The following is a 21,083-nucleotide window of genomic DNA, read 5'->3' as shown; positions in this document are numbered from 1 at the left end:
ATTGGGCAGAGTAAGAAAAAAACAAAGCAAAATCGCCAACTATTTGCAAGAAAGACCTATAATTGAAACGGACCGTGGAAATAGGTTTTGCTGTTTTAGAGGAATCACAAATACATAGAGAAGATTTATCAATAAAATGAGTCATGCTCGCCTTCCCCGGCTCCAGCGGAGTGGACACTACCAAGCAAGACTCTTTTACTGTCTGATCTTATCTCCAGCCAAGCTATTTGAATTTCCAAAACCCTGGAACTCCTTTTAGATAACTTGAACAAGATAGGAGTTAAATTGGAGTTCTTGGACATGCTCGGTCAAACAATGGAGCAACTTAGTATGCAACTTCTGTCAATAAAATTCTCTTTGATTTTATTCTGTATCGGCTTGAGCTTGTTTGAGCTTGTTTAACTTTGGTTCTATCTACCCATCGCCAACACCAGCGGCTGGTAAAGTCACCGGCACTCAGCGAAAGACGACTGTCAGAGGCTGAACGGTTCGCTGCAAGTCTATGTGACTGCTAAGCTTAGCAGGTCGACTTTCCCCGTTTATACTCACAAGCTGCAGGGAGGCCAGCAAGGAACGACATTGCCACCCCGAAGGTTGGCTCCCCAGCCACCAGGCTGGCAAAGGAACGCTTCACTCACCAATCTCGCCCAGGCGGGACGCCAAGCAGTCCCCCCGTGAAGCGGTGGATGTCAAAGGCACCCCTGGGCTTCCTGCAGAAAAAAGGCAGCAAGCAGATACGCAGTTGCCAGAAATATCGAAGCCACGAGGGGTGGGGGAGAGGAGAAAGAGGTTTCCCCCCCATTTTGTTTCAGAGCACAAATGGGAAACCTTGGAAATATTTGGTAATACTTATTAAATATAAGAACATAAGAACGAAATAGCTTGATCAGACCAGAGTCCATCTAGTCCAGCTCTCTGCTACTTGCAGTGGCCCACCAATTGCCTTTGGGAGTTCACGTAGGGATGTGAAAGTAATGGCCTTCTGTTGTTAAAGGCTTCTGATAATTTGAGCTGTTAAGGCATTTAGGAATCTCAGATCAGTGAGGATCAAGATTGGTAAAGTTATAGATTGACTTCTCCTCCATAAATCTGTCCCAGTTCCTTTTAAAGCTATCCAGGTGAGTGGCCCATAAAAGGAAACACTTCTTCACGCCACGTGGGATTGGTGTGTGGAATATGCTGCCACAGGAGGAGGTGGTGATGGCCACTAACCTGGATAGCTTTAAAAGGGGCTTGGACAGATTTATGGAGGAGAAGTCGATTTATGGCTACCAATCTTGATCCTCCTTGATCTCAGATTGCAAATGCCTTAACAGTCCAGGTGCTCGGGAGCAAAAGCCACAGAAGGCCCTTGCTTTCACATCCTGCATGTGAGCTCCCAAAGGCACCTGGTGGGCCACTGCGAGTAGCAGAGAGCTGGACTAGATGTTCTCTCGATCTTAATCGAAGCCGGCTTGTTCTTATGTTCTTATGTTCTAATGTGGTTGGACAGAAAGGTGAAAAGATCAACCATGTCAAGTCGAAAAGGCAAAACCAGAAGTGCCTGAAGCAGCTGAGAAGCATTGAGAAGTCTGCATGCTCTCCTCTGATGAAGATGAGGAGTTGGAGGGTGCCAAAGAGGCCATCTGAAGCCCAACCCCTGCTCAATGCAGTGATCAACCTAGAACCGTGGTGGCTGAAGCTGTAGCACTCCAGATGTTCATGGACTACAACTGGCCATGCTGGCAGGGGCTGATGGGAATTTGTAGTCCATGAACATCTGGAGTGCCATAGCTTCGCCTACCACTGGCGTAGAATATCCCAAACGCTTGTTTTACTACCACAACAGATCCTCTGAAGATGCCAGCAGCCACAGATGCAGGTGAAAAAAACATCAGGGAGAAAATGCTACTGGAACACAGCCATGCAACCCAGAAAACCCACAACACCCTATCCCAGACAAAGGTTTGTCCAGTTGTTGCTTGAAGACTGCCAGGTGAGGGGGAGCTCACAGCCATTCTAGGCAGCCAATTCCACTGTTGCACAACTTTTACTGTAAAGATCCCCATATCCAGCTAGAGGCCTTTCTCCCCGTAATTTATACCTACATTATTTACCAGCAAATCCTATTATCTGCTTGCCACAATAGGAGCACAGAAATCGCGAAAATATCCTTCCGGGCTGCAAAAAGCACCTTGGATTTAAGTGAGTTTATTGCATGTCTGCAGCATGCCCACCCCTTGTCCCTCAAAAGCATTTCACTCATTTGAGAAGAGAAAATATTTCAAGTAGCTTTTTTTTCATGCGCTCCCCCAAATTTACAATTTTGTCCGAGAAAATGGGAAAAGGCCTTAAGAACATAAGAACATAAAACTAGCCTGCTATGGATCAGACCAGAGTTCTTCTAGTCCAGCTCTCTGCTACTGGCGGGGTGCCACCAGGTGTCGTTGGGCGCTCACGTGCAGGATGGGAAAGCAATGGCCTTCTGCTGCTGCTGCTGCTCCCAGAAGCACCTGGTCTGCTAAGGCATTTGCAATCTCAGATCAAGGAGGATCAAGATTGGGAGCTAGAGATGGAAGCTTCTCCTCCATGCATCTGTCCAAGCCCTTTTTTAAAGCTATTCAGGTGAAGTGGCCATCACACCACCTCCTGTGGCAGCATATTCCAAACGCCAATCTGCGTTAAGTGAAGTGTTTCCTTTGATTAAGTCCTAATTCTTCCCCCCAGCATTTTCAATGGGCGCCCCCTGGTTCAAGTATTATTTGCTTTCTCAGTTGATCTCTGGAAAAATCAGGGAAAAAACCCTTTCCCCTGAATGTTCTGGAGTCTTCCCCTGAGTAGCCTCGGCCGGGAGACATCAGTTGTAACTGCTGCTCCGGGTCTGTCTCCCTGCAAATCCCAGCAGAGTTTCAGTCTGGGCTTGCCTCTCTTTACCTGTTCCTCCAGCTCGCGGCCCCCATCTTCTCCCTCCCAGTTCTCGGACGCCGCCGGGCAGCATCGTCTCTCGAAGCGCACGCTTTGGGAATGGGCTATAGAAGAAAGGCTCCTCGCGGATGAAGTTCGGAGAAAGTGGGGCCGTTAGGTTTCGGGAGGGACCAAGCGAAGGTCGGATCCCGAACACTCCCTCTGCCTCTCTTTCATTAAGCTCCGAAACAGCTGAGGCAAAGGGAGTCCAGCTCTGGAACTTCAGATGTTTCATGGACTACAGTTCCCATCACCCATCTAACTCCAACCCCTGCTCAATGCAGGATCAGCCTAGAACCGTGGTGGCGAAGCTATGGCACTGCAGAGGTTCATGGACTGCACAACTGGCCCATGTTACCGCAGGTTCAGGGTACAGACCCAGAGGCAAAGCGAAAGAGCCAAACCGACAAAGGAATAAAATTTAAAGAAATAATTTTATTCAACCCAACAAGGGCTTCCACTAGAATCAGGAGAGTCGCTACCAAGTGGTCAAAACCAAGGGTTTATATAAAGGGTACAGAAGCCAGAATACATCAAAAGAGCAAAGGGACCAATTGGATTGCAGCTAAAGTTACAACTTATAAATGTCACAATTAAGTCATCAATAATATGCCAGGAGATGTTCTTAATGTTCCCAAAACAATGGCAGAGATTTGCAGATCTAAGTAGTTTGACCTGATTTAGCATATATTTCCACACTATTGACATCCTGTTTCCTCGGATGTTCCTATTCTCTTATCTAAATGTGCCTTTCTGGTCCTGACTTAAATCTAAACAAAGAGGTAGCTAGCTGTTGACACTTTCCTAGAGTATCTCAGGAGCCTTGGAGCCAGGGGAGGGATTGTTTCTAGGCAGAAGGTGGGAGTTTTCCCTTCATCATTGGGATGCTTGCATTCTTGGGCATGATTTAGAACAAAAGGGGTCTTTTGATGACACTATGAATTCCATTAGGCCAAATGCTAATGGACCAGGGCAAAAAGCCTACATGGTCTAAGCAGCAGATTATGGCTGCTGCCATCCGAGGCCTGGCTAAGGGAAAATATATTTTTCTTTTTCTGCGCTTACAGCCATGCCAGCAGGGTTGATGGGAACAAGGAGCTGGACACCCCTGAACTAGAAAGGACCCCCAGGAAGAGATGATCGCTCAGAGCGGGAGCTCTTGCTCCACCCTCGTGCTCTGGGTTTTCAGCTTAACTCCAGGCTTTTAAAAAATAGAAACAAAGAACTGGCCCCACGAGGAGGGAATTACGCATTCAATTCAATGAAGTAAAAGAGGGGCAACAGTGAGCATACAACCAGCAAAGGTCTGCTTTCTGCAAACCTACCTGTTGTCAGATGTGCAGAGATACACTGCCTTTGCATAAGGAGGGTTCATCACCTCAACTGTGGTTAACAGCTGCTGATAGATCAACGTGATGCTGGCTTTTTTTAATTTATTTAATTTATTTATATTTTATACCGGTCCTATCCCCTCGAAAGTGTACAACAAAACTAATACAAAACAAGTTCGGGAGCAGAAACTATACAATTAAAACAACAGCAACCCACAGAGGTCTTCCATCGTTAAAATATACTAAAATTTCATTAAAAACAGCGGTAATACCATAATAGAAGGCTCCCGGTAAACCCTCTTTCCTTTTAAAAAACCCTAGGGAGCGGTACCGGACTCACTCCATAGGAGTGGGTAATCTAAATGTAATCCGAGCAGAGGCGGCATTAGAGCAACCTGCCATTTAGAGCATAACCCTGACCCATACCTGGGAATTCTGAAAGGTGGTAATAGCGTGGGGGGTGACGGGAAGCAAATATTTATGACCTTGGCGACACTTGTTTTTGTATGCCCATTTGCTTGCACGCTGGAAGAGAAGCAGGCTCTCCAGAGGCAGGATACATAAACTAACGTTCTTTTCTCGTACCAGTTCCTCGTAGCGCTGAGGCAGTCGGGGACTTCGTTGAGACCTGTAAGAAGATGCAGAAACCGAAAGTCCTCTTGGAGGAAGAGAAGAAGAAGAGTTTTGGATTTATATCCCCCTTTCTCTCCTGCAGGAGACTCAAAGGACTGACAATCTCCTTGCCCCTCCCCCTCACAACAAACACCCTGTAAAGAGTGTGGGGTGGGAGCTGAGAGAGCTCGCTGAGAAGCTAGTGAGCTAGCCCAAGGTCACCCAGCTGGCGTGTGTGGGAGTGCACAGGCTAATCTGAATTCCCCAAGATAAGCCTCCACAGCTCGAAGCGCGGCTTAGAGCTGGGAATCAAACCCAGTTCCTCCAGATTAGATACCACGAAGCTCTTAACCTCCTACGCCACTGCTGCTCTCCAGGTGCTGCAGGTGAGGACAATCTCCAGCTCTTGGCCGCAGGCGAGGCCGAGACTGTGACTCGCCCAAAGCGCAGGGAGACACGGAGGCCTCGGGTCCCGGGCCTCTCCCAGCCAACGGGCCTCCTGCGTGAAAACTGCTTGTATTTGTGTGTTTTGCTTGCTGATGCCCACTAGAACCCAATGAGCCTCCTGCACACCGCCTTCCTGACCCATCCACACGGCCAGCTGCTCCAGCATGCAGGGAAGATGTGCTCAGCCCCTGCCACTCCCACGCAGTTGGTGGGAGGCTGATCTACAGCCTCCCAGGCTACCACCACAGCAGGCCCCATTCCCCAGCAGGTGCTCGGTACCTGTCATGCACTCTGGTGCGCCTCCGGCTTCTAGCGGGGGGATGTCATCGTGCTCCCACAAAATCATCTGCGGACAGAGAAAGAGCTTGGTGAATGCAGAGGGTCACAACCAGCCCCTGTTGGATCCCAAGGCCATGGCTTCTGTCTCCTACCTGGGATGTGGGAACCTGTCTCTTCTCACTCCCCCTCCGGCTGTGCTTATGTTTTTTCCACTTTGCTTCTCAGGCCAAAATGCCTTATCAGCTCATTAGACACCTGCGTTTGTAGCTCTGCCAGTGAGTGTGTAGAATGTTGGTTGTCTTTTATCTTAGGGGAGTGCCTCTTAAGTCCTCTGGACCATGGGACTTGAGGGAGTGCCACCCCCAACCCCCCTTGGAAGCTAGTAGTTAGAGGTGGACCGCATTGTTGGCTACACTTAGTTCTGGCAATAGAAGTCTAAATGCTTATTCCCGATGCTGTTTCATAATAAAGAAATCGACTGAATACAGAATCTTGTTATTGAACAGCCTAGGGCAGGGGTCTGCAACCTGCGGCTCTCCAGATGTTCATGGAATACATGTTCATGGAATACACCGCCCAGAGCCCCTTGGGGATGGGGCGGTATAAAAGTCCAAACAATAAATAAAATAAATAAATATTTCCCATCAGCCCCTACCACCATGGCCAACTGGCCATGCTGGCAGGGGCTGATGGGATTTGTAGTCCATGAACATCTGGAGAGCCACAGGTTGCAGACCCCTGGCCTAGGGGCATGACACAAAAAAGCCCTTTGCAGATGTTTCTGAATGCATATAAATTCAAGTTGCCTCCCAACAACGCTGTGGAAGTACAAAACAGGAAGTCTCTCGCGCCACCCCATTCTTTCTCCAAACACAGCCTACACCTTGCTCACCTGAGAAGAACTGATCAGCCAAGGAAAGGTGACCATCATTTCTGCCCTGCTAGTTCTTCTTCCTTTGGCCTATTCGCAGTGGTGGCGAACCTTTGGCACTCCAGATGTTATGGACTACAATTCCCATCAGCCCCTGCCAGCATGGCCAATGCTGGTAGGGGCTGATGGGAATTGTAGTCCATAACATCTGGAGTGCCAAAGGTTCGTCACCACGGGCCTATTGGAACAAGCTCAGTCCAGCCTATCCAGTGTTGTTTTCTTACGGGGGCTCCGTTGGTTTATAACAGAGGTCCCCAACGAAGGCCCCATAGACAGCATGGCCCCCTCTGGGCCCCCTTTCTCAGGTGCCCACCAAGTGTTTTTAGGAAGCGGATGAGGTCAGGTAGGACTTTTGACCAGCAAGGATTCTGATTGGCCGTGCAGATTTTTTTCAAAATGTTGCTTTGGCATTAGCTGCCACCATAGCTGTGTCAATCATTTTGTGGCTGGCTGCGCCTCCTGTGGAGGCCATTTTTAATAAGCCATTCTGTTGCTGTTCCCATCAAAATACCAACTGTGTCCACAGGCATGAAAAAGGTTGAGGATCTTTAGTCTATGAGCAGAAGAAGAAGAAGGAGAAGGAAGAAGAAGAAGAAGGAAGAAGAGGAGGAGGAGTTTGGATTTATATCCCCCCTTTCTCTCCTGCAGACTCAAAGGGGCTGACAATCCCCTTGCCCTTCCCCCCTCACAACAAACACCCTGTGAGGTGGGTGGGGCTGAGAGAGCTCCGAAAAGCTGTGACTAGCCCAAGGTCACCCAGCTGGCGTGTGTGGGAGTGCACAGGCTAATCTGAATTCCCCAGATAAGCCTCCACAGCTCAGGTGGCAGAGCTGGGAATCAAACCCAGTTCCTCCAGATTAGATACACGAGCTCTTAACCTCCTACGCCACTGCTGTTCCTTTGAGTCTCCTGCAGAGGAGTTTCCTACCTTTCTGTGATATTGTGTGCATAAGGCAGGCTATGAAGGGTCTTTTACAAATATAGATTATTTTAATTTGTAATAAACGCATACGTATTTTTTTATACTTGGCAGTTTTATATTTAGTGGCTCTTTTAACTATTCCTTGACCTTTTGGACGACAAAAGCAGCCGCAGCCCTGCTTGGAATTACTGATCGTGGAATTTCTGAGCCATGAAACAAGAAATCGCCGGGCTCCCTGTCTAAATGTGCAAACCCGTATCTTTATGAATGTGTGAATTTGCCGCTATGCTTTTTGCTGGGGATCAGGATAATGGCACCAACTACAGCAAACGAAGAACGGGGAAATAGAGGAAAGGAGGAGAGAAATTCCGAGTGACGAAAGATATTGCAGAGCGAAGCTTCATATGGAATGGAAAGCTGGTCCAAACCCATCCAGCCAGGAGAAGGCTTCGCGACTTGGCTTAGAATCTGGCCAACACAGAGGAAGTACCTTCTCCTTCGTCACCAACGACGTTGTCCAAGATGCCCTCCTCCCGCTCTTCCTCAGGGGGGTCCGGCTCCTCCCCCTCCTCAAGGGGCAGCTGCTCGTGTGCCGGGTCCAGCAGCAAACTTTGCTGCAGGGGGAAAAATAGTCAGCTGCGCTCTGCCCTCGCCCCGGATCAAAGCTTCGCACTTTGTGTACACAGACGAGGTTTCTAACATGCCATCCACCACGACTTTCCACAACAGATTATTATGTGTTTTACCTAGAACTCTCTCTACTTAATAAAAGTGATCCAGCGGGCAGAGCTTGCACGGTGTAGTGGCCAGAGTGTCAGAGTAAGGTCTGGGAGACCGGGTTGAAACCCCTTCTGCCAAGACAAGCAGCCCACTTATTTTCCTCTCAAGCTATAAAGCCTCCTCCCCCAACCACCACCTTTACCATCCGCTTCTGCAACCTCCTCTGGGCAGCCAGGCGTTCCTTCACGTGTTTCCAGTACAGGATTTCCAGATCTGTTCAGAAACAAACAAAACGGTCTGGGGATCAGGTCCCTCTTGCATGCACACACATCCCCTAAGGATTGTCATGCCCTTATATAAAGCCGTGGTGCGACCGCACTTGGAGTCCTGTGTTCAGTTCTGGTCGCCACATCTCAAAAAGGATATCGAAGAGATAGAAAAAGTGCAGAGAAGGGCAACGAGGATGACTGAGGGACTGGAGCCTCCCTTCCTTATGAGGAGGCTGCGAAGCGTTTGGGGGGTTCTTTAGTTTGGAGGAGGAGGCGGCTGAGGGGGGAGATGATTGAAGTCTACAAAAATATGCATGGGGTAGAAAATGTTGACAGAGAGAAATTTTTCTCACTTTCTCACCATAATAGAACCAGCGGGCATACACTGAAAATGCTGGGGGGAAGAATTAGGACTAATAAAAGGAAACACTTCTTCACGCAACGTGTGATTGGTGTTTGGAATATGCTCCCACAGGAGGTGGTGATGGCCACTAACCTTTATAGCTTTAAAAGGGGCTTGGACAGATTTATGGAGGAGAAGTCGATTTATGGCTACTGTCATGTCTCAAGAAACAGGAGTCGGAGGAACAAAACATAGTACTTTATTCCATAGCTGCTACTCACACATAGCTTAAAATCACTCTGCAGCTGTGCTTGGCAATGCATAACATACTTACTAATTACCAATTACAGTGCAACAGCTGCAGACTCTTGGAAACCATACAATACATTAAGCACCCCTTCCCCCTAACTCCTGTATTAATAATCGTGGGATTCTCTTTTCGCTGCGATCGTCTCAGCTCCCGCTCTGGCTCCTGAGTCTGTGTTTGTTCCTGGTTCTGCCTGCAAACAATTGGACCCTTTGCTGTTTCCTTATCCTGCATCTCCGTCATGCTCCCTTAACGCCCCAGGTTCCTCGGGGACAATTTGGACTATTTACTGCTTCCTCATCCTGCACAGCTCCATCCTGCCCCCTTAACGCCCTAGATTCCTCAAGGACCCATAGGGTTCCTGATCTACTATTGGACCTGGCACTCTCTTCCTTACTTGGTCAACATGTCTCGGCGTGGATCACCTGCCGCCTTCTTCAGTTTCCCACCCTACTAAGAACAAAGGCCCTGTTGGCTGCCTCACAACTGCTGGGACCCAACACGGACCTGCTCGGTATAATTTCGGACATATACACCGTGTCATCCCTATCAAATGTCCGAGGTGCTTTCTTAACACTTGGTCTTCTTTTCGCTGGACGCATCATCAACTGAATCGGGATGCATTCGGTCCAGCAACGTCGTAAGTTTCCGATTCATTAGCAACTCCAGCAGGACTCCTCCCGGTGGCTGTGCGCGGTGTTGTAATGCTGTATTGGCATAAAAAAATTAAGCCAACCGGCGGTGCCAATCCCCCTCTACTATTGCGCCGCAATTACCGTATCCTTTGTTATGCGCTTTTCATCCTTTCCTGCCTGCCCATTAAGTAGCCGGATGAAAAGGGGCCGAGGTAACCTGGCGAATAACTTGCCATTAGCCAGGAATGCTCTAAACTCCTTAGATACAAACGCTGTCCCATTATCCGATACCGCATTATCCAAGGCCATGGGTTGCAAATAACTTACGCAGTGCCCTAATTACTGTTTGTGATGTCATTGACATTACTGGCACTACTTCTAGCCATTTGGAATATGAATCCACTACAATGAGAAACACCTGGCCCTGGAAAGGCCCTGCAAAATCAATATGTACCCTTGACCCGCGATGCTTTTTTTGTGGACTCCATTTGATAGGTAGGGGCCTGAGGTGGGAGCAGATGGCGATATCTGACACTCCCTGCACCTGGCCACCCATTCTTCTATTTAAGCTATCCATCTTTGGCCTGCCACGCCCAACTTCACGGACCCGAAATGCCTTCATTCTCACTATTCCAGGGTGCCCTACATGTAACGCCTCCAGCAGCCGAATCCTTAAAGATGTTGGGAGCACTGCTCTATTTCCCCACAGTAAGCGCCCTTAGTAGGCCCGGATGTCACCATTACTTGCCTCATTCCAAATGGCCTAGAATTTTTCACCCTCCTAACTTACCCAATGGCCAACCCTTCCATGCCCAATTCAAGACTCGGGCAAGCACTGGGTCCTTAGCTGACCTCTCTGCTATTTCTGCCGCTTGCACTTTGGAGGCTCTGATAATGATTCCAACATCAAAACCTCCAAAAGTGGGGAGTGATCTTCCTCCACTCCCTTTGTACTGGCAAAAGCGACTCAAAGCGCATCCTACATGCCCAATTTTTCTTTCCCGACTGGTGCTGCAGAGACATAATCATGGCCATTCCAGAAGCATTGCCCATGCAGCATTCTAGGGGACAATATCTGTGGTGTCTGGCGCTCTGAGGAAAATAAATCCCAACAGCGGCTTATGGTCTGTAACAATCTGGAGATAATGGTAAGCCCATGCGTAATCATGAAACTTCTTATTTAGCCACTGTGCTAATGCCTCCTTATCTATTTAGCGCATAATTGCGGCTCCGTTGCAGACCAGCGTCCTAAGAATATCATGGTGGAGCTTCCCGCTTTATCCTCCAATTGATGGCTCAACACTGCTCCAACTCCTACGGGGAGGCATCGTGCGTCAAAATCAATGGCTTCCTCTCATCAAAATGAACCAATACGCTTTCTGATGACAACAATCATGACATCTCGGAATGCCTTCTCATGCTGACTTGTCCACTGCCACACTGCCGGCTTATCTAATAAGCGGTGCAGTGGCTCTCCCACCTAATGACATATGCTTTCTAGAATGAATGGTAAAAATTTAGCAATCCCAAAAAAGAGCACTGTAGCTCTTGCTTTGACTGTGGTGCTGGGGCATCCTGGATGGCCCTCACCTTCCTTTGATGTCGGGTGGATTCCCCTTGCAGCTACCATGTGTCCCAAAAACTCTGCTTGCGCTACTCCAAACAGACATTTTCCGCACGGCTTGACACGCGGCCCTGCATCTGAGAAGCATACCCTGCAGTACTTTCGTTACCCGTGTCATCAGTTCCTCCTCGAGTTGCACCCACTATCAAGACATCATCCAAAATGCGGTATGACTCCGGGCAAGTTTCTTAATATTTCTTCCATCCAAACTCTGGAATATCCCAGGAGCTACACTCGCTCCAAATTGTAGCCCGCTTTACTCTGAATGCCCCCCTGTGAGTCACTATGGTCTGCAGGCTTCTGCGGTGGCATCATCCACTTCCAGCTGTTGGTATGCCTGCGCTAGATCTAATTTTGCAAAAACCTTTCCCCCTGCCAATGTTGCTAACGGCTGACTGACAGCTGGCACTGGAATTGCGGATCTGTTTCTGCGAAGTGCTTTCAGTCCCCTCCTGATCACGTTTATAAAAAAACACTCCGTCCTGTAGCTATTTCTGTGATTTAGGGAGATGAAATAGTTCCATAATGCAGTCAGTATTTCTACAAGCATTGTTGCTGATAAGTCTCTTAGCGCTATCAATGCTGAGGCCAGGTCAAACACCCCTTATACCACAGAGGCTCAAAAACACTGCAATGCTTTTCCTTTCTGGGTCTGTTATGCCATTTGCCAGAAGATAAAAAAAATTCCAATCGGGCCTCATAACTCTGCCACTTCAAAGGAAACTCCAAATTAAAGCTGTTTCAGCTGCCCTTGAAAGGCCATAATTTACTCACAGTCCTTGCTTCACAAAGGCGCTGGACTTCGTCATGAAGTTTATCGCAAATTAAGCCAATTGTCATGTCTCAAGAAGCAGGGAGTCGGAGGAACAAAACATAGTACTTTATTCCATAGCTGCTACTCACACATGGCTTAAAATGCACTCCTGCAGCTGTGCTCAACCTAACACACTTACTAATTACCAATTACAGTGCAACAGCTGCAGACTCTTAAAACCATACAATACATTACAGCTACCAATCTTGATCCTCTTGCGATGCAAGATTACCGATACGTAACAGACCAGGTGATCGGGAGCAACAGCCGCAGAAGGCCATTGCGTTCACATCCTACATGTGAGCTCCCAAAGGCACCTGGTGGGCCACTGCGAGTAGCAGAGAGCTGGACTAGATGGACTTTGGTCTGATCCAGCTGGCTTGTTCTTATGTTCTTAAAGGCCATTGCTTTCACCTCCTGCATTGAGCTCCCAAAGGCACCTGGTGGGCCCACTGCGAGTAGCAGAGTGCTGGACTAGATGGACTCTGGTCTGATCCAGCAGGCTAGTTCTTATATTCTTATAAGACCTTCATGCACACACCCCTGCAGTTCGACAACCCAAGTTCAAATGCGTTGTGACCAGGCCTGGAACGCTGGAGGGAACTCACTGCCGTCCCTGGAGGGAGTTCCTTCACCAAATGTCAGGAGACCGTTTCTTCCCGCAGCGATTGGCTCGTGCGTTTGAGCAGCCAGTTCCCAAGGACCACTGCAGCAGCCGGTTGCAGGAGCTGGTCACGGAATCCTAGAGTTGGAAGAGCCCCCCAGGGCTATCAAGTCCAACCCCCTGCCATGCAGGAACACACAATCAAAGCACTCGCTTCCACCTGCAGAACCACTCGGCACGTGGTTCCCTGAGCTCCTTTGCAGCCCTGCGCCTGACTTCCTGATGGGGGAACACAGGCCAAGCACATGAGGAGGGCAGAGCCAGGATGATGAGGGAAGACAAGTTGCTCAGATCCACCTTGGGAGCAGCGCAGTCCCTCAAAGCCTGCGGCTCCGCACACCTGTCCTCCTGCTGTTGACAGGGCTGCCCTTCCATCTCCCCCTTCGTTTTTCTCTGGTTTTGAGCACACAAACATATTCGCCAGGAGCACCCTCGGCTGCCACCTCCTCCGCCTTCTATCTTCTGGCGGCTTGGCAAGTCACGCGCATTTCCCCCTTCTGCTTGTCACGGGCAAGGCCCTCTCCTCCGCCTTCGGCCCAGCTGCTCACTAAGACAGACCTGGGCATTATATGGCCTATAGGAACTGCACATCCGGCCATGAATGACCCTGACTGGCCCTTATGACAGACTTGGCCCTGGCCTAAGAGGACCTGTTTAGAACCGCGCTGCTCACGTTAACCCTCCCCCTTCCGCCTTCGTGCAGTGGCTTCTGGGGCGATCCCCTCCTTTGAAAGCCCCGCAGAAGCCGGTTGCCTTGGCTGCCTGCTTCTGCGGGGCTTTCAAAAGCGCCTCGTCTCCCTGCCTTGCTGGGGAGGAGGCGCCTTTGAAAGCCCCGCAGAAGCCGGTTGCCTTGGCTGCCTGCTTCTGCGGGGCTTTCAAAATAGAATAGAATAGAATAGAATAGAATCTTTATTGGCCAAGTGTGATTGGACACACAAGGAATTTGTCTCCGGTGCATATGCTCTCAGTGTACATAAAAGAAAATACATTTGTCAAGAATCATAAGGTACAGCACTTAATGATTGTCATATAGGTCTAGTAAGCAATCAGGAAACAATCAATAGTAATAAAAACATAAAATGTAAAATCATAAAATAAAATGAAATGTCAGCACAGGCTATAGTCATACAGTCATAATTAGGAGGAGATGGGTAATAGGAATGATGAAAAAAGTAGTGCAGTAATTATATAATAAATATATAATAAATAGTTTGACATTATCGAGGGAATTATTTGTTTAACAGAGTGATAGCGATGAGGAAAAAACTGTGCCACTTGATGGGTAGAAAAAAAAAAGTGCCAGTCGATGAAAAAAAAAGTAGGTCAAAGGGACTTAAGTTTCCCACTTGGCAGTTGATTGCTCACAGTGGACAACTATGCAGAGTAAGAGTTAAGCCTGCTGTGATTTCTTTGTGCGCAAATAGTGTTGTATGCAGAACTGTTGCCCCTGATTCCAAGTTGATCTGTGCACCTGTCTGTCACTTATCAGCCTCTATTATGCAGAAATGAGTTCAGCCTTTTGGCCGGCCCTCCCACAATGTTGCTCCTTTCTGTTTCTTACGCGGCCCCATGGAAAAAATAATTGCCCACCCCTGCACTAAGAGCTTCCCTGCCTCTTCCTGCTGAATCCTCTCACTATCATTTATTTAGTTGGCTCAGGGCAGCAGGCAGCACCGTTAACAGCAGTGAAAGGAATAAAACCCTCTGCATTTTGGTGCCACAGACTCCAATAAGGGATAATAGTGACATTAAAAACACAGCCCTTAAAACCATCATTCACACCAATATGGGGAGAGCAGGGAGGGAGGGAAAGGAGGAGGGAAGGGAAGGGCGAAGGGAGGCAAAGGGGAGGAAGGGAAGTCGATAGACGGAATACGGTTGCTGGCCTCAACTGGAAGCCTGGCAGAATAGGCCCTGCAGAACTGCGCCAGGCCTCGCTCGACAAAGCATGAATGTGCCCGCGCACCTGCCCCCCCGTCAGCCTCACCCACTCACCTGCAAATGTCGGGCCTTTCTTCTTGCTCTTCTGGCTGCCCGCTCTGTCATGCTCTGAGCCGAGGCGGAGAGTGCGTTTAGAAAGAGAGGAGAGTCGTTTGATTGCCAGGATAGTCAATGTTCTTCCCAGCATCGATTCAATAAACAAACAGTTTCCAAAACAGACAGGAAAAGATCTAGGAGAAGCTGCTCTATGTGAAATGTGGAGCCAGATATTAACAGAAAGTTCTCAAGATTTATCATGTCATTGCAGTTTAAATAAAACTTTCTGAAAACGAAAATCTGCAAGGATGAGCTGATATCTGGCTGTTGTGGTTTCTCCAGGCTGTGTGGCTGTGGTCTGAAGATGCTGGTCACAGATGTCGGAGAAACGTTAGGACCTAAAACCACCAGACCACGGCCACACAGCCCAGAAAACCCACAACAGCCAGTTGGTACTGGCAGTGAAAGTCTTCGACAATACATTACCTGATAGTGGGGTGCTGTGTGGTTTCCAGGCTGTATGGCCGTGTTCTAGCAGCATTCTCTCCTGACGTTTCGCCTGCATCTGTGGCTGGTATCTTCAGATCCTCTGAACACGGCCATACAGCCCGGAAACCACACAGCACCCCAGTGATTCCGGCCGTGAAAGCCTTCGACAATACATTACCTGATAGCTGCTGGTGCTGTAATCTTCTCAGAGATTATTGTTTTTATTTCACATGGTGGACATTTGTTCAATCTAAAAACTATTGGTAATCCTGTCTTGATGTAATGCAAGTCGGCTTTGGTTCTGATTTAACTAACAATTGAGAGTTTTTTGCTCAAATATATGCCAAAAGTTCTAATGACTTGCATTCTATTTTGTTACAACTCATCACAGCTGCGAGTATGATATTTGGGAGGCAGTGGAAGCAAACTATTGTTCTGATTATTTACCAACGGGCACAAAAAAGCTAGCAGACATATCAGTTGATGAGATTGACAATAGTGAGGAACGGGAAAGATGTTCAATGGATAAATTTGCTGCAGAGTCCAATTTTCGATTACATTATCTTGCCAAATAGAGTCATTTTGTTTCTATTTTGTTTGCCCAGTCTTTTGTGTACATTGTGTGTTCTTGTCTAAAAATCTAAGATTCATAATTTTCCAAAAAAAAGAAAGAGGATATTATTGATAGCAGAGATGTCTCGTCTTGAGTGTGTTCTTTCACGCACCCCTTAGATGTCTTGTTGTGTGTCCGTTGTAGGTTTTCCTGGCTGTGCGGTTGTAGTTTGGTAGGTTTTGCTCCCTGATGTTTCACCTGCATCTGTGGCTGGCACCGTCAGAGGCATATCATAAAAGAGATTGCCACAGAGAAGAAACACATCTTGCCATGACACGCCTTTGAAGATACCAGCCATAGATGTAGAGAAAACTTCAGGCGCAAAAGTTACCAGATAACCCAGGAAATGGCGCAGCACACCGGCTGGCTGAAGTGGTAGAAAACATCAACAATTATCGTCAAATAAATGAGTCTACTTTAGTCTCAAAACTCAAATGTATCTTATTGACATAGAGGATTCTTAAACTGTAATACAATTTTACATAACAAATTGTGCTGAAATGCATCACAAATCCTAAACATAAAGAGGTATGGTTCATTAGAAGCTAAATTCCTTGCTCAGTGCTATATATCTGAAACAGCAGAAAGCAAACCACAAAAGTCCATAACAGAGTGCGGTGCCAGCAATATCTTGCCAAAGAGGTTAAGTACTGCTCCGCTGTTGAGAAAGTCAAGCGTCACTGTCTGTAGGCTGCTCTGCTTAAGCTGATTTGAATAATTCAATAGTTCAATGGCGAAAATTCATTTCAAGCGCAATGGCGTATTTGCGTTTTCAATGCGTCCATCTTCTTTAGGAACATGTCAGTTTAATACAACTGAATTAAGCCAACCGGCTGTAATATTAGATAAGATATCTTAGACATCAGCCTTTAGCTATCCATGTGTTGTGTCACCAGGTTATCCAGTTCCGCGCCCAGCACACCTGTTTGTGTTTATTTTGTGGCAAAAGTTACCAGACCCGCGGCCACACAGCCCAGAAAACCCACAACATCCATTTGTTTACAGCGGTGATGGCGAACCTATAGCACGCATTACTTGGCACTGGAGGCCTCTTTCGCTGCACGCGAGTGCCCGAATCTCCCCACTCAGACGAATTAATCGCCACCGCCATTTCCCCTCTGCCCGAGGGAGAAGGTGGCTGCCTTCTCCCTCGGGCAGAAACAATGGTAACAGCGACCTGCTCGGGGCCGACCAGCTTTCAGCGGCGAGGCAGCTGATGCGTAGCAAGGACTCCCCTCTGCCGGCTGACGGAGAAGGTGGTTGCCTTCTCCCTCCGGACGAGAGGAGAATGGTGGCGGCGACCTGCACAAATTCGCCTGCTCTCCCATTGCTGTGGCGAAGCTGACCTCGAGCAGGGAACCCCTCTTTGCCCGAGGGAGAAGGTGCCTGCCTTCTTCCTCGGAGTAGAGGAGGAATGGCAGCAGCGACATAACAGGACCACCTGCTCTCACGGAGCAGGGAGCGAAGCGGCGCTGAGCAGAGGAACCCCATGCTGCCCCAGGGAGATGGTGGCTGCTTTCTCTCTCGGGCAGAGGGGGAAGCGGCTGACAGCGACACAGCCAGTGGCCTGCAAAACTCCAGCCTGGGTATTTTTTAAAGCCGAGAAAGGGACCCTTTCTCCGCATAGAAAAACCCCAAACAAATGCAGAGGCTGGAGTTCCCCTCTCTCTCTGAGAGGAAAAGCTGGAGCCCACTTCTCTCTGAGAGGCTACCTCTCAGAGAGAGAGAGTGGCGCTCCAGACTCCTTTGATCCATCCACCCCACACCCCCATCAAGCTTTCTCTGCCCATGGATCACAGGGGTCCGCCGGGCGGTGACAGCTTTCCCATCCCACCACCACCACCGCCCAATCCACATCCAAGCTTTCGCGGATCACGGCGTCCGCTGGCCTGCATCTGTGTCACGAAAATCTTCCGGAGGTATATTATCGCAGAGGGAAGTCACAGAGTGTATCACAGTGGTGTAACAGACTTCCCTCTGTGACCACCACTTCTGAAGGTGCCAGATACGGATGCAATGAAATATTAGGAGTGAGATCCGCAGACCACGGCCACACAGCCTGGAAAACCACCAGAACCTTTAAAACCTCAATATTCAGGTAAAATTGCCGTGTTGGCGCTTCGCGATAAATAAGTGGGTTTTGAGTTGCAGTTTGGGCTTTCGGTCACCGAAAGGTTAAGCCCTCGCTGGTTTACAGCCATGAAAGCTTTTGACAATACATCTTTCTAGAGAGCCAAGCGCATTAATTGTGGTGGTTAAGAGAGGTGGACTCGAATCTGGAGGAGCAGGGTTTGATTCCTGCTCTACCACATGAGCAGTGGGCTCTTATCTGGTGAACCGGATTTGTTCCCCCACTCCTCCACATGAAGTCTGCCGGGTGATCTTGGGCCAGTCACAGCTCTCTCCTGAGACTCTCTCAGCCCCACCTGCCTCCAGAAGGTGTCTGTTGTTTGTAGGGAGGAAGGGGAAAAGGAGTTTGTAAGCGCCCGTGGGGCAGGAGAGAAAGGCAGGCTATAAATCCAAACTCTGCTTCTTCTTCTTCTTGCCTTTTAAGGAAGGATCCATGAGGGATCAAAAGGGTTTAGTTCCTAACTAGAATCTGCTCTTGAACATCTTTATGGGGACACACCGGTGGAAGCAAACTCAAGCCCCTGTACCCCAAGACCACTGGAACAGCAAAGTTGCACTGAATTCTTGACCCAGCCTCCCACCCCTAGCCCTGTAGCAGGTGCTACCAGGAGGAGGAGGGCAAAAAAAAAGGAGGCAAAATCACCTGTGGCAGAACCGCTTTGGTGAATTCCTGCAGCTTGCTAAGATGTCCTCCTCTTCCGCTTGGAGCCTGGCAGGTTATTCAGACTTGGGAAGGGACTGTGAGCGGCTTGCCTGGAGAGAGGGAGGGGGCAGAGAGTGGGATCCAGCGGAGTTCTCCCACAGGTTCCCGAGAGTAGGTGACTAATTATTTATTATTGTGCCGAGAGGGATTTACTAATGGGAGATTTTGCCCGTGATTTTTGCCTTAATTCTTACTCCCTCTCCGCAGTAAGCATGAACTGGAAGCAGTCTAGCAGGAGGTGCACCCGGTGATGCGTGGCAGCCTCGCGCCTCGCGTGCATTAGATTTCCGCCCAAGGACCCGCGTATGGCTGACTCGTCCTTGCCACAGCCCCGCCCAGGAATGCCCCGCCCCCGGAATGCTGGAGAAGCGCGCTTACGTCGTGCCCCGCCCAGCCCCACTGGCGCAATACCACAGTTTAGATCCCATCACCGTGGGAACCTGTTACTAAAATTTTTGGATCCCACCACTGGCGAGGGGGCGAGTTAAACACTCATCCTGGTGCACGCCCTGCGCCACCCGTTCAAAAAGCCTTGACCATTCTTTTTCTCCTTCACCACCCTCTGAATTGTCTCTGCGCTGACCCGGGGGGCTCAAAAAGGAACTTGCGCCGCGTGCTGATGATTATCCGCTCCTTCTCCCGGCAAAGCAACATGGATTGCCACTACTTCGAACAGTCCCAAAATGAAGCTTCGTTGGAACCACACTTTGGCCTCGTGCCGCCTCTTTGTTAAGCAATAAATATAACTGGGGTGCTGTGTGGTTTTCCGGGCTGCATGGCAAGCGTGTTCTAGCAGCATTCTCTCCTGGCGTTTAGCCTGCATCTGTGGCTGGCATCTTCAGGAAAGGATCTGATAGTGGATATCCAGATCACTCTGATAGTGGATATCAGATCCTCTGATAGTGGATATCAGATCCTCTGATATCAGATCACCTGAAGATACCAGCCACAGATGCAGGCGAAACGTCAGGAGAGAATGCTGCTAGAACACGGCCTTACAGCCCAGACACCTCTACAACACCCCAGTGATTCAGGCCGTGAAAGCCTTCAACAATACAATAAATATAACAAAATACGCTATTCGCTACTGGCGACAAGACAAAAATTCATCCCACTAAAGAGTTCAGCCTGGGTGCAGGTAGCATCTTACACTCTAGCGGGGAAAAAAAAACCCAGGCTGTCATATATAAAAAAAGTCTCCGCGTGAACCAGAAAGTGCAAGGATTATAAGCGTAATAGGATTTCTGGTATCGTGTTTGTAATAATTCCAGAAATTAAATACTCCGGGCTGGCGAGAGGACAGTTTAGGCAGCACCTCAAATTAACTTCCGCGGCTCAAAGAATCAGTCAACCTCATGCAGAGGAGATCAATATTAGCCTCTCATTATAAATACCGAGATTAGTCAATGCTCTTCAGCTGGCCCCAGCTGTGGAATCATCAACAAGCGTTCTGACGGTACAAGGTATGACTTCGATCCTTCTTTTGTTGCATGAAGTGAATGCAGCTGTTATATGTATTGCTTAACAAAGAGGCAGCGAAGGCCAGTGTGATTTCCCTAATTCGATTGTATTTTGGATTCTATGTTTTCCTTTTTGCATTCTTTAGAGCATAGGTGTCAAACTTCATTGGCCCTCCAGATGTTATAAGACTGCAGTTCCCATCATCCCCTGCCAGCGAGAGGTTGATGGGAACTATGATCCATAACATCTGGAACCACGAGATGGACACCTATACTTTAGAAGTTCATGGTCGGTTGTGACTAATGCAAGGCAGCTGTGCTATTCTCTCTACTTTGATCCATTTTGCACCACCCCAATGCTTTATTCTCTCTACTCCAGACAGTAGCAGAGAAAATTCCGTGGCTCCTGATGGTAGAGCATCTGCTTGGCACACAGAGGGTCCCTGGTTCAAACCCCACCATCTCCCATTAAAAGGACCAAGGGGTGGGTGATGCAGAGATCCTTGGCCTGAGGCTCCTGCAGAGCAGCTGCCGGTCCAGAGTGGAACCAATGCTGATGCACCAATGGAGTCATCCCATTTAGGGCAGCTTTGAGGACAGGGCCATCGCTCAAGTGGTTTTGCAGGATCAGTCCCCGGCATCTCCAGGTAGCAGGGGACATGAATGATCTTGCTGTCTGCCAGAGACCCTGGAGAGCAGCTGCCAGTCTGAGTTGGCAATACTGATCTGAGGGACCAATGGTCTGATTCAGTAGAAACCAGCTTCATGAGGAGCTTCTATACTGTTTCGGTAAGGGGCTAAAACTGAGGACTTCAGTAAGAGGGCTTCATGAGGGCTTCTACTGTTTCACTAGAAGGCAGCTTCATGAGG

The 21,083-nt window shown here is 48.7% G+C and overlaps 2 protein-coding genes across 2 annotated transcripts in view; both read right to left on the bottom strand.

The window, feature by feature from the left end:
* The window catches only part of NME6 (NME/NM23 nucleoside diphosphate kinase 6), a 581,226-nt gene that overhangs the window by 96,503 nt on the left and 463,640 nt on the right, over positions 1-21,083 (bottom strand). The gene's annotated exons all lie outside the window — the stretch shown is intronic.
* LOC125434616 (condensin-2 complex subunit H2-like) lies at positions 5,657-15,291 on the bottom strand. Its single transcript, XM_048500147.1, has 4 exons — positions 14,837-15,291; positions 8,388-8,458; positions 7,956-8,079; positions 5,657-5,679 (listed from the first exon to the last, which is right to left on the bottom strand). Exons 1-4 carry the CDS (start codon positions 14,967-14,969, stop codon positions 5,657-5,659), a joined length of 351 nt encoding a protein of 116 aa, XP_048356104.1. The 5' UTR covers positions 14,970-15,291.

The sequence above is a fragment of the Sphaerodactylus townsendi genome, linkage group LG06, assembly GCF_021028975.2.
Source record: "Sphaerodactylus townsendi isolate TG3544 linkage group LG06, MPM_Stown_v2.3, whole genome shotgun sequence".
Classification (NCBI taxonomy): Eukaryota; Metazoa; Chordata; class Lepidosauria; order Squamata; family Sphaerodactylidae; genus Sphaerodactylus; species Sphaerodactylus townsendi.
Note: the sequence above shows the minus strand (reverse complement) of the source record. Positions and strands in the feature narration are given on the sequence as shown.

Excerpts from the sequence above, each read along its gene's own strand:
- LOC125434616 (XM_048500147.1), bottom strand. The coding sequence starts at position 14,969 with ATGCTGGGAAGAACATTGACTATCCTGGCAATCAAACGACTCTCCTCT. Across the intron at positions 8,459-14,836 it reads GAAAGGCCCGACATTTGCAG|ATCTGGAAATCCTGTACTGG; the intron begins GTGAGTGGGTGA and ends GTTTCTGAACAG. Across the intron at positions 5,680-7,955 it reads CGTTGGTGACGAAGGAGAAG|ATGATTTTGTGGGAGCACGA; the intron begins GTACTTCCTCTG and ends CTCTGTCCGCAG.